The sequence below is a fragment of the Passer montanus genome, unplaced genomic scaffold, assembly GCF_014805655.1.
Source record: "Passer montanus isolate IOZ18808 unplaced genomic scaffold, ASM1480565v1 scaffold1, whole genome shotgun sequence".
Classification (NCBI taxonomy): Eukaryota; Metazoa; Chordata; class Aves; order Passeriformes; family Passeridae; genus Passer; species Passer montanus.
Genome location: NW_024356504.1, coordinates 9,435,971 through 9,449,728, shown reverse-complemented (window position 1 = coordinate 9,449,728; position 13,758 = coordinate 9,435,971). Strand labels below are relative to the sequence as shown.

The 13,758-nt window shown below is 36.4% G+C and overlaps 1 protein-coding gene across 1 annotated transcript in view; it reads left to right on the top strand.

Moving 5' to 3' along the window:
• LOC120498535 (collagen alpha-1(XXVIII) chain-like) overlaps window positions 1-13,758 on the top strand; it is a 33,095-nt gene that overhangs the window by 7,989 nt on the left and 11,348 nt on the right. The window contains exons 10-22 of the mRNA XM_039701423.1: window positions 410-463; window positions 1,229-1,297; window positions 1,964-2,032; window positions 3,796-3,864; window positions 6,063-6,131; window positions 6,568-6,636; window positions 6,722-6,790; window positions 8,218-8,286; window positions 9,654-9,725; window positions 10,316-10,384; window positions 11,023-11,094; window positions 11,972-12,040; window positions 12,456-12,524. Of these exons, the coding sequence (XP_039557357.1) occupies window positions 410-463; window positions 1,229-1,297; window positions 1,964-2,032; window positions 3,796-3,864; window positions 6,063-6,131; window positions 6,568-6,636; window positions 6,722-6,790; window positions 8,218-8,286; window positions 9,654-9,725; window positions 10,316-10,384; window positions 11,023-11,094; window positions 11,972-12,040; window positions 12,456-12,524 (888 nt within the window). The remainder of the gene's footprint in view (window positions 1-409; window positions 464-1,228; window positions 1,298-1,963; window positions 2,033-3,795; window positions 3,865-6,062; window positions 6,132-6,567; window positions 6,637-6,721; window positions 6,791-8,217; window positions 8,287-9,653; window positions 9,726-10,315; window positions 10,385-11,022; window positions 11,095-11,971; window positions 12,041-12,455; window positions 12,525-13,758) is intronic.

Below are 13,758 nucleotides of genomic sequence, written 5' to 3'. Positions count from 1 at the left end.
GAAAATACATTTCCATAAAAACCAGAATCACTAATTTCTCTTTCAGCGTCTCAACTATTTCATTTCCTCAAGAAGTACATGGAAAATATTTAGTCTCTTATCATCCCAATAGTCTCAGATTAATGGCCAAGAAGCTTAGCCCATCATAGATGTTTCAGTAGATCTTGACTGTAGATTACCTTTAATTGTATTCAATAAAAGGAGAGCCAATTTCTCTCCCAAACACCAGAACCAACTCCTACTGGGTTGAGAAACTAAAAATATACATGCATCACAAAGCAATTTTCAGTTCTGCTATGTTTCAAACTCTTATTTTTATGCAGACATCAGCAAATAATAGATTGTTTTTCAAGCTGCCATTTTTATGATTGCTTGAAAGATCTCATTGAAACCACTCCTGTTTTAATAGGGTCTGCAAGGACAATCTGGAGATCAAGGGCCTGAAGGCCTGCCAGGAGCAAAGGCAAGAACTGCTCTATTTCTTCTCTTTATTAATGTTAAAAGGTATTAATATAGCCTCACAACAATTATTATTTTATCCTTACATTCTATACCCTTCTTGTAGTGGATACAATTTAACTTGACACAGATAGCAAATTGTGTACTTTTTGTATTCTACAAGGCTCTTAAGAAAGGTATTTATTACTTTGCTCTTTGTATTGAATTCAGGTCCAAATCACACTCTCATCTTTAGTAATCAACAGTCAAAATATGGTAGAGTCACAGAATACTACTTAGCATTGCACTTCTTCAGTTTTCAGTTTAAAACTTTTTTTTTTCCCTAAGTGACAAACAGGAATTCTGTTTGGCATCTCAAATCAAGTCTTTTCCTGAAACTGAACATTCTCAAGAAGAATTCTGTAGTTCAAAAGGAATATTGTCCTGAAGAAAAACTTGAAAATAAGTGTATAAGGAACATTATTTGTTATCTGTCTTGATATCTTCTTTGCACCAACTGGCCAATAGTGACACACAGAACAGTTGAGTGTCAACACTTACATGATATGAAACATTTTTCCTTTTGTTTAATCTCTTATCTTTATATGAGAGGAATCATCACAAGGGAATTTTGAAGCTTTGAAAGAATGAACAGATGAAGTACTGTGTAAGACAATTCCAATGGGCGGAAATTCAGGATGCACTAAAAATTAATCTACAATGTGAGTTAAACTGATTTTCCTAGATACTAATTTATAAGCAAAGTCGTTTTCTTTCCGTTCTTTGAAAGGGTGAAAGAGGTCTCCCGGGGCCACCTGGCTTGCCTGGAGAGACTGGAATAGGACTGCCAGGCCCAAAGGTACAAAAATCTCATCTTCTGCATTGCATGTATTGTAGGACAAGGATCAAGACAGCTAATAGGCTTCCTGATTCACAAGAGAATTCAAGACTGTAAATGCTGGTTTTGTGGTACCGGAAATGTATTTTGTATGTTATCAAAACTGTTTACAAACAGTTGCAAACAAAAAGTACATTTTAAGTATATACTTTAAAGGATTTTTTATAGTAATTGTTATGCTTGACATAAACTCAACCCAAGAAAGCTATGGTTAGGTAAAAACACATTTGTAGTCTTAAACAGAAATTAATCTGTGCAAAACAGGCTTGTTGGTTTAGATGATGGGCATAAAAAGAACAGAAACTCCATGATAGAAATACTGACTTCTTGGGAAAGGACAGTAAGTGATATATGACTGAGTGCATGAAGGGAATAATTAATTTTTTAGACTCAACATTGTCCTCTCTCAAATGCAGAACTGACCTCCCCTAAAGCTGTGAAACTGTCCCAGTTCAATGCCTGCTGGGCCTTGTGTTGTGTACAACTCTGAGAACACTCAGATTTTCTCTGCTGTTCCTGTATTCTCCTACATCCAATATTTCAATCACAGAATGCCTGATGAGTTGTTATATGCTGCACACATAAAAATACTAAATCAGGAGTATTAAAGTACATCTTTCTTTGAAGGGTGACACTGGTTTGACAGGAAGACCGGGCCCTGTTGGCCCACCTGGAGTTGGTGAGCCAGGATTTATGGTATGTCTGGTTTTTTATTTGGTGAGAGGAAAGCAGGACAGAAAGCAAAAATTCTTAATGCTTCCCCATAAAAATGGGGAAGATTTAGCACATGTAAAAATGTGTGCTAAATTATAGCTCTTTCTTCTACCATTTCTACCATTTCTTATACATATTACATTGTCTGACTCTCATTTCCCTCAATAAACTGGAAATATTTCCAATTTATTAACTTTTCTAATTATCATATCTCCAAAACAGATATGAAAATATAACATCTGATGTAAAACCATACAAATATATAAATAAATCTGTCCCCTAACAGATTTAATGGTGTCAAATCCCTATGTGATAACTTTGAAGTCGACTGCTTTTCAGTATCAATAGAACATTAACATCAGCATGGCTTTGAGGAGGAGACTTTCAGAATTTATAGCAGGTTTGGTTCTGAAGTGTCTCCCTGCTTTCCCTTCTCTTCCTCTTCCTGGCAGTTGTAAACTCCATCTCTTTGTGGTAATTCAGAAAACCAGCATGTTAATTTTACGGTCCTTTTTTTCCTAAATATCAGGCAGCACCTTTTACTGAGATATTTACAATAAAACAGACTTAAATTCATTTCTCTTCACTTGGATGAAAGATTTCTAGTGCAACCACAAGGGAAATTTTGTTGTTTTTCACAAATACCTTTTCCCCATTAACAAGGCAAAATTTGGAATGAACATTTCATAAGAGGTGCTCCCATGAAAAAGAGAATCATTGTTTGGTAGGTGAACTGACTGATTTCAAACCTGCTTGAAAATACACCACTGGAGAGCAGTGAGTTCTTGCTGAAGAGCCCAAGGAGAAGAGCATTGCAAATAAGGCTGGTGGTGACAGTCAGTCCAAGCAGGGCAGTAACACTTCCAGAGTCTCCTCAATAACACCATAGAGCAAAGACCCACTCTGTGGGGGAAGAGGTGCCTATGATGTGAATCTTTCCTAGATAAAAAAAATTACTACTATAAAAAGAGATTCTGATTTTTTAAAAAATATTCTAGATATGCTTCTTTTATTTATTTAAAGTTTATTTGCTTCAAAAGAAGTTATTTTTAATGGCTTAATAGAATCCAAATATCTATACCTCAGGAAATATTCTAAAGCTCTGTGCAGAAGGAGAAGCATATTTAGGCTATGCAGAGACAAATCTATGAGCATTCTATGATGTATGTGTAACCCCAAGCAATAAATCTGAGGAAAAACCCTCAAAGAACAAATGCAAGAAAACACTGTGAAGCAGGCTCAATATGCACAGGTGTTGGACATGCATTTTTTTTGTTATTTGCCCCTTGTGCTTCTATCAGATCTTTTTTCAAGAAGAGAAGGGCATGCTACTTCTCTCTTTGCCAATTACAGTCAAATCTTTCTACTGCTTTGTCTCTTTCAGCATTACTCTGCATGGGTTTTAATCTGGTTCTGCCTCTCATGATTATACTGATACATTAATAAAGATTAGCAAGAATTTGTAAAATGTAAATTTAGGGAGTGAAGATTTCCAAAATGTAAGGAATAGAAATTTCATCTGTATAATCTGTGATTCCTTAGTAACCTGAAGGGTATTGTTACTGCTACAGGCAGGAATGCTCATCACTTATTCACTGGGAATGCTGTGTTACTGCATTATTTGTAACATTATAACTACACCAACATCTGAAGATACCCTTATAACAGACAATGCCATAGAATACACTGCTGTTCATCTGAGTGATTAATACATATTCTAGTTCATTTTAAACTTATGTTAACAGGGGCCTCAAGGACCACAAGGTATTCAAGGAGAAAGAGGTTCACCAGGAGAAGGACTTCCAGGAGCAAAGGTACAACAATCAAAGGGTTCTAAGACCAGAACATCACCATTAAATGAGTGCATGCCAAAACAAGTCCATAGAAGGCACAGGAATCTGAGACAGTACCTTGTAAATTAATACTAAAATATTCCATCAAACAATCCAATATATTTTGATGGAATTCACTTGATCCAAACATGACTTGTAGGCATAGCTAGCCTTTGGGGCCTATAAAGCCAATATTTAATTTACCTGATGCTTGATTTGTGGGTCTAAGCCTGGAATGAATTCCATCATTTTAAAACAGCCTCAAGCATTTGCCTTTAAATAAAATACCATTAAAATGTTCCTAGATGAAAAATTTAGCATTTTGTTGTTGGGTTTCTTTCTTAATCCTTTTATAGAGATTTTTACTGTCACTATAAAGACAGGCTTCTAAGCTTCTTACATACCTCAGCCACTGACTTACGTATTTTAGCAGAAGACTGAATTCAGTTTGTTGGAAAAGAAAGGTGCTGTTACTAATTTGCAGATCCAGTGGAAGCAATGAGAGTGGTAGTTGTACCTACATGGATGGAATTACTGGAAGATTCTTTTGCTGCCCACTGAAAACCAGTTCCTAGGCGGAGTTGTTGCTTTGGCCTTTGGTTACAATAACAAAGAGAACACAAATTCTACATGAACTAAATGAGCAACTAAACAGTTTTCTCATATTTATGCAAGTACTAATTCTGCTTGAGAAAACAATAAAAAATGGTTTCACAGATGCAGAGCACAACTAAAAATCAGATTTTCTCTGAGAGCAGCCCTTTACTAAAAATCTTAGGATTTCTGTTTAACACAATACTGTTGTCAGCCAGGTTGAAATTTAACTGCTGCTAGCAACATATCTTCAAACATCCACTGTGTATTTTATGATGATGAATTATATAAATTATTTAACCTCATTGTTGATGGCTTGTATCTGCTTAGCAGATCTCATAAATGAAAACTAACAAAAGTACAATTTGAAGAAAATGCATTTCAAAATAACTCAATGGCCACTGCAATACCAATTAGTGTGGGAAGAAACACTGCAAGTAATAACTAAAACACAGCAACAGGGCACAGTGGGAACAAGTACAGATGAATGCATAATCTAACCAAAACTATTAAGCAGTTGAGATGGATAGGCAGAATGAAATAATCAAAGTGAAATTCAGCATTATTGGAACTCTTCATTCTATGAAAAATGTATTACTTTTTACTGCCAAGTCTGACCTGGAGCCAAGCATGTATCAACAGAGTCCATATGTATCTCCAATCCAATCTGTGGCTGCCAAGCATGTCAGTTCTTTGGTTTTAAACACATTTTAAACAGGTGATTTGTTAATCTTAGCAAATTTTACAGTTGCTTTCTTCACGATTTTTTACTACAAGCTCACAGTTTAGTAAAAAGGATAATGAAGGCAGATGTTCTAAAGCATCAGGAGCAAAGAATGTTATTTCAAATACAAATCTTCATAATGAATTCCTGTCAAAGTTAAAATGATGGAATTGGTTAGTAAGTATAAAAAATATCTGTCTGGGGCATAATTTTGTTGTCTTGGGTGATTTTTTTACAATTTGTACAAGCTAACATCTGCCTCTACATGTTTTATTAAAAGAAGTACAGGAAAGCACAATATTTTTACCTTTATTAGTAACTGGCACTTTCCCCAAGACCACTGTTTTGCAAATGAACATTTAGAAAGACAATGACACGTACAAACAGACTTCTAGAACAATACAGTCAACCTGGTCTTCATTCTGGCAAATTCTTAGTGGGAGCCAGATCCTCATTACCCCACTTCAATGAGATTAACCCACACTTTAATGAGATTAACCCATGATAAAAATATGCAGAATTCAGTTTTTAGTTAGTCTCAATACTCAGGCCTGCAGGCATTTAAATCAGTTGTGGTTTTGCCATTGATTTGAGAGGAAGCAGAACAGGACCTTAAGTAATTGAGGTGGGCAAAAAGATAAAAAAGAACCTTGTTCAGCTCTTTCATCAGCAATTTCAAATTGCAGGGCAAACTCTTTTGAAAAGATAATCTCTTTGATATCCTGGAACACAGATCCAGGAGCAGTTCTCTGGTTCTTTTCATTTTGGTTTTCATTATGACAGAGAAAACATTGTCTCTAGTTACTTCAGAGAGAACAGCTGTGTGTCTCCACAGTTAACAACTTACTATTTTTTCATGTAGGGAGACCGTGGCTTTGAGGGACCAAAAGGCCCTCGTGGACTGCCAGGCATCAGCATAAAAGGTGAAAAGGTGAGCAATAAATACACCAGGGGATTAATGGAGTGCAAGTAAATAATAAATCTAATGTTGGGAATACAGGGTTGATACTACAGATGGTACAGTGGGGAAAGGAACCCATAAAAGACACCAGGTAATGTGGTATTTAGTTGAGATTTATGCCCAGTAAATTCTCTTAACCCATTTTAACATCTCCTCATATTAAAATAGAGGATGTTAGAAAAAGCATCTGATTCTGTGTGAAAGTTAAGTTTTTAAAAGGAAAAAGAAGACTAGAGGTTGTTTTCAACTGAACCAGTGGGGAATAAATGCATGGGTTAAAGATAAAAGATCAGATCCCCAGCTTTACTGACTTCAAAAGAAGTCAACATGTACTGACTAGCATGGGAGCTGTCCCAGATTGCTTCTGTATCTTTGCACAAGTAAGCAACTGTACTTTGTTTGCCAGGGTGAGTGTGGTCCTCCTGGTTTACCAGGATTAGTTGGATTACCTGGAATTGGAATTCAAGGAGAAAAGGTATCATTTTCCCCTCACCCCACACTTCAGTGTATAGTAACAGAGGTTATTTTATTTTTAATAATTACTTAACTACTCTTCTCAGGGAGTGGAGGGCCCAAAAGGACCACCTGGCTCCAGAGGGCTACCAGGACAGGGGATACCTGGACCAAAGGTTAGGGAATTTTCTGAAGTAAAAATTTTCTGTGCTGTTTTTACTGTTATGTTTCATGATCAAGAAATGGTCTGTCTCTATAATTATCCACATTAAACTGGATTCCTGAACACCAATCTAAGTATTGACATAGAGGAAGGAAAATATTTTCTTTATTAATATTATAAACCGTACAGCAGATCCTGCTCCACTGAAAAGCCTTGGTAAACTCATGCCACTCATGTCATGCCTATTCATTTAGCTTTTTGCTTGACTCACAGAGAAGCTTTCAGGTACCACATACCAGACAGTGAGTTGCACTTTGCCTGATACACTTCCACTGAGAGGGCTGACTGCCTTGAGCTTGTGGTTTCTTCATGGCACGTGGAGGTGCAGTAATCCTGTTACAAAACCTAGTTGCACTTAAAAGAGAAGACCATCCCAATTTCTATATCATCTTTTATTCTCACTGTACTGTTTCCATTCCAGAAAAATACATACAAAGATACTTTAGATATTGATTGCCTTCCTTGCAACTTCTGCTACCTATTGTCTCACCGGAATTTGTGTATCCACTGTATCTAGATGTTAAAAATGGTACAAGGTGTAAGGAAAACTACTTTTTCAGAAGAAAAACTGTCAGAATAATTTAGCCTTAACTGATTCACAAAATAGAAAACAGTTAATGAAAGACATCACCCTAGAGGTGTTTGGAATGGAGATTTAAAGTAATTTCCTGAAAGATGTGACAAAGTTCTGAATGACTGAAAGCTATTGAAGCATGGTATAAAGGAACTAGAGGTGCAAGTGGGTCAAGTGTCCATGACAAGTATAGAACTTTGCAGGATTAAGTGTCACCTCTTGCACTTTAAGTGACTGTGCATGGATATGATTACTACTGCTAAAAAGTTTTTAAAAAAAATTGTCTTTGGATGTCATATATGCTCCTGAAATATCAGCTCTTTGGCAGGAAAGATTCCTGGGGACATACAAGTGTAGATTTAGAGCACGAAACTGAAAGCTATTGAAGCATGGTATAAAGGAACTAGAGGTGCAAGTGGGTCAAGTGTCCGTGACAAGTATAGAACTTTGCAGAATCAAGTATCACCTCTTACCCTCTAAGTGACTGTGCATGGATATGATTACCACTGCTAAAAAGTTAAAGATAGAATTGTCTTTGTATGTCATATATGCTCCTGAAATATCAACTCTTTGGCAGAAAAGATTCCTGTGGATATACAAGTGTAGATTTACAGCATTATTAATTTCCACCAACAGCTCTTTGGTGACAGCTCAAAACATGTGGCAAATTGCCAATCTTTGTGACCAAGGGTTTTTAACACTTACTACAAACAATATTACATTAATCTTTCTTAAAATTTAAGCAATGAAGCATATGTTTTTATATTTTTCATAATAATGCTGTTAAAAACTAATATCTGCTTAAGGGTGAACAAGGCTTACCAGGAGAGACTGGCGTGCCAGGAGAAAGAGGTATTGGAGAACCTGGTTCTAAGGTACATTGTTAATAGAGGAATTATTTAATCTATTTATTCATTTGGATTATAAATTTATATTTCCTGAGTATGCTTTCAGAAGCCACATAAAAACAGGTTTAGAAATAAACCTGTTTATTTCTTATATTTATATTTACCTATATTTATTTTAGGTTCTTTGTCTTTTGAATTTTTAACACAGACTTTCAATAACCTCCATATGGCAGCATTTTAAATACCGCTGTTCTGTAAAAAAAATAGTAAAAATTATGGTGCTTATATTTCCCTATATTTATTTTAGGTTCTTTGTCTTTTGAATTTTTAACACAGACTTTCAATAACCTCAATATGGCAGCATTTTAAATACCCCTGTTCTGTAAAAAAATAATAAGAGTTATGGTAACTGGAAATTTCCACCTGCCTGGCTCATGCTCCAGTCATCATTGCACACAGCTCACCTACAGTTCTGTGCAGAAAACCACCCAGAATATGAAACAGCTGCCAGAACTCGCAGTCCCAAGTATAAGCTACACTGTAGCCAGAGAGGTGAAAAAGGCCCTGAACAGTGGTTATTGTGATGCTCCTTCCCTTTCCACACAGAATATGATGGAAACAGAACAGCTAAATCCTCACACCTTCATAAAAGAAACAAGCTGTGCTGGTGGACAGAAAGAACAGTTGAGTTGCTTAGAGGAGAGGAAGCTGTAACCAGGTTATTTTAGTGCTGAAGTGCCCAAGATAGTAGCCAGTCCCTATGCCATTAACAGCCAGATTAACACAGAATAGGGGAATCGATGAAAAAGTACTTTTGTGACAGTGGAAAGGCACAAAGCTGTCCTGGTTTTGCTCTTGTTTGTTAGGGATTTGTGACAGGGGCTGGAAAAGAAAATAAATTATTCAATTTCTCTCTTTAATTTCACAAAATACCGTAATGCTGATTGAACCCATTTGACCCCAAATTCATCAAAAACCAGGTCAGGCTCCTGAATCTTACATAATAGGGCGATGATAATTCCACTGACATTAAATTATTTGCATTCATATTCATCAGCAAGATGTCAATCATTGTGTCACAGTCAGTTAAATTTGATATTTCCTTCAAATGCTGCCACTTAATGAAAAGACTGCATTATTTTTTATGAATAAGCTGAATCATTAACAGGTAATAATTTTAATTGCATAGACAAAATGCACACTTGAAAACAACCAGACAGTAGGATAGTACCAAGTAATGAGAACTGTCTTTATAAAAAAAGACTTCATATGCATAAATGTTTTCTACAAATATATTTAAACTTTTAAAAAAATTAAACAGATTTCCTTAATTCAGAGAAGGAATAGTACTGAGTCTGAATTTAATAGAAGAACTTACTTTTTACTGGTGTCAGGGTGATCCAGGGCCTTCAGGACTAGCAGGTCTGCCTGGTCTTCCAGGAGAAGATGGAGCCCCTGGACAAAAGGTTGGTTCATCTCTCTCTGCAGTCTGTCTGCTTCACCCCAAGCATTGCTACTGTTCTCCCTGACACCCAAACCTAGAAGAGAGGGTGTTCATGGACAAGGGAAAAAGTACCACATTTTTTTCAGCAAAAAAGAAATCTCTTTTGAATATACTTTTTTAGTAAAAACCTCACTTTTTCTAATTTTTTGGGGTGGGGCATTGCTTTATCTTGTTTACCTTGTGTGCTTTGTGTAATTCATTAAATGCCTTGCAACTCAGGAAGGAAAGCACTAAAATGGATACGGGCAAGCTTTCATGGCCTTCTGACCATGTTTTTTTCTAGATTCAGAAACTCCATTATTTAAAGTTATATACTCAGAGTTCAGCTGTCACTAAGGAAATGTGCTATTTCTTGTACTCCACACCGAGTTGTACAGTTCTTGCTTCTGAATATAAGAAAAAACCCCTGAACACACCTGACATCAGTGGGAGTTTTGTCATTGACTCTGAAAGGTCTATGGTTTTAATGAATTTATTCAAGGGAATACAAAGTTTGTCTTGCACCATGTCCATGCAGTGCTCTGAAACACTCCTTTGATTTTTCTGTTCAAGGGTGAACCAGGGCTGCCTGGTCTTAGAGGTCCTGAAGGTGCTCCAGGGATTGGAATACAAGGAGAAAAGGTGAGGTTTTCTTAGTAAAGGTGTCACTCAAAATTGTAATGTTCCAGGAATAGGTTTGTCAAAGACTTCTCTCTCTTTTTTGTCCAGTACAAGTAACAAGAAGATATGATTCTGGAATCATAGTTGTTTCATTTCTGTTGTAATTATTACAGCTCAGTAATCTGCCTGAACAGCAGTTTTCTCTTTAGAATTTTACAATATTCTTAGCTTTTCTTTATGATCAATTGATTTGCCCTATTTGCCTTCAAATTAAAAAAAAGTATTAGCAACTGCATTCTATTTTCCTGTTTTGATTATTTTTCTTAGTATCTTTTTCATGTAACTGCTTAACTTGCTTTTCAGCTGCAACTATTCAACCTTTTAGATTCCTTGTTGGCTTTTCTGTTTCTCACAGTATTCTGGGGTAAACTGGTTTATTTAATTTCAGATGAAATTGATGTTATTATAATTGTACAAACTCAACACTGGACAATTCCTGAGCAGAATTAACTGACTTGCCCGTGAAGGCAATAGGAACAGCTCATGTGCACCACCTACAAACAGAAGTTTGCTATCTTTCACTGACATTTACAATTGATTTCAGTTAATACATTCTCAAATTATTTGACATATGTGACATGTCTTTTCCATTTTTGTAGGGAGATCAAGGGCAGAGAGGAATACGTGGATTAACAGGCCCAACAGGAGTGCCTGGACCTGTCGGAGCTAAAGTGATTTCATTACTATGTTATACATGTAAAATACTCTCCCAAAGCTGTACATTGTTCCAGATCTCAGAAACAACCATTCTAGAATGAACTCCCTTCATAAAAAAATAATTTCAAAAAAGTTCAGCAAAGGCTTCTCTTAGCAAGAATCACCATGATTCCTACAAACAACTAGCAGTGTTTTTTAAAAACCTTTGCATTTATCATATTGCTTCCCTGTTGGTTTGGAAAAAGTAAAGCTATATATTGATATTTTTATACAGAAATATTTGAGAAGATAGTATGGTGTATGGCATATAAATACATGACAGGACTTTATTTCCCCTTGCACTGACTCATGGCTGATATTCTTTTATGGATTTGGAGTTTCTGTGAAAATATTAAGTACTTACTGAAAGTGAGAGAAGAGCTACTCCAAGTTTCTCCTCCAGTTTCTTATTCTTCTATTATTTATACACACGAGTATTTCCACAAAAATGAAAAAGAGGTAAAAAAGTAAACTGAAATATAATTTTTTAAAAATCTACTCTAACAGAAATGTATAAATGTTTTCAGTATACCTACACAACTGGGCAGAGAGTCTTGAGCACATTATGTGATGGACCAAGTCTTGAATACACCAAGAAAGGGACTTCTAAAAGCTTCAAAAATGTTTGTTTAGTGACCGAGAAAAATCTCTTTTCCACGGAGAAAACAAAATATGTTTGTTATCAGTTCTCCAAATAGTTAGATTGATCTCTGCATAGAATAGCTTATTAGAAATTCTAATAGAATTTTAATGGAATTAAATGTAAAATGTTGCATAAATATTTTCTCTATGTGGTAGTCATGCTCACTTTCAGAAAAATCCATTGTTTTTTCTCTCCTACCTTCACTGCAGGGGGAGCCTGGTGCACCAGGACGTCTTGGAATGCCAGGCCCTCCTGGAAGATCTGTGCCTGGACCAAAGGTACCATCCACATTCCATCTCCTAGTGCTTAGAAATGCAGGGTGAAAACTGAAGTAGGCCATGCTAATATTTGTGTAAACAATTCCAGCCTTATGAGGTCAACTAAAACTTCTGGATTGCATCCAGTCTAATTATCACTGTGCCCTGGTATTAATTGTATGGCAGCTTGAGGTATGGCCTACCTTTGTTCATTTCTTTATTTTGAATAACTTTGCATATCAAAGCACATTTGTTTATTCCTTGTATTTTTAATTTATTCTTTCATTTTATTTATGCTTTTGGTATTTAATGTTTGCAATAGCAGTAAATAAAATAAGCTGTTATGTTCATTATATATGAATTTGTATAAAAGAAACCCACAGCCTGTGGTGTTTATTAAGATATGTAACCAGAGGATTTATTTTCTTCATTGCAGGGTGACATTGGGTTACCTGGTCTTGCTGGACCAATTGGAGAACCAGGTTTTGGGCTTCCTGGGGCAAAGGTAGCTCCTAAATTGTTAAACTAATTTCTGATACAACTGTAAAATAAGGCAGGAGGATTTAAGTGAAACAGCAACAAATCTCCTAGGACAGCCACAGAGTTACACTAAAATGTTCCACAGTTAATGTGTGTGTCCTACAACTCTGGCAGCCAGAGTAAAAGGATTTGCAGAGCTGGAAAACCATGGATGGCCAGTCCTCCAGAGTCTGTAACTGTAACATTTCAGATGGCAGAGAACCAGGGGAGGAATGACTCTAACTCATGAGGAGTGAATTCAGAGAGAACACCCGATTAACCCTGCTTACAACAGCCTACATGTTAATTAGCAAGCAGCTGATTTTTCTCAGCCAGGCTCCTTTGCTTCATTCATAACTTCAGGGTTAAATTCATAACATTCATAACACAGGGTTATAATGTAAGAAGAACATGAATATCTAGCTAATCTCCAATGGCTTCTGTATACCACTACCTCAGTGGTACCTAGATTCAACTTTCATAAGCCACTCTTCATTCCAGGAAAGATTTTGTCTGAAGACCAACAAACTCAGGACATATAAACCTGTGTTTCTCCAAATATACTGGATCTTGCCTGCTCCTCCCTCACCTTTTGTTCTTAGTGAGTTTGACAGTACTTTTGAATACATCACTAATCCCTTGTTCTTTGAGTGAACTGCACAGAGTAACAAAAGCATGAGAAACATGTGACAATCTCCATCTCTTTTTGATCAGTCAGCAGTTTTCAATATTTTTACATTTATTTTGATCAGGAGGAGATTATGCTGATGGAATCACATAATTTTCTGGTATAGTCAAATCAATTCAGAGAACTTAATGTTGTCCCATTTCTGAGGATCTAACAGGAATTAATCAGCTGGAAGCACATCCTTTGCTCAGAGTTGCAAGTCTCTCTCCCTCAGCCTTGAGCCCCCCGAAGCTCTTTCAATTTGGTGATACTGCATGTTTCTGTGACTACATTCCTCACTTTTTGCTGTCTTTGTCAGCATTAGTGGTCCTGCTTTTGCTTAGTTCTTAGACACACAACCATACAGGGTAGAGCCATAGAGGGTAAAGATTTTCACAGCCTAATTTTTTAAAGTTATTTTTGCATGGGTCTTTTCTTGCCACTGTTTTAAATGCCCATGTTTTGTGTAGCTACAGGAACAAATGCAATCTTGATCATCCATTCTATGGCAACTGAGCAACTCACTGCACCCCCCAGTGTGGCTGGGAGGGTT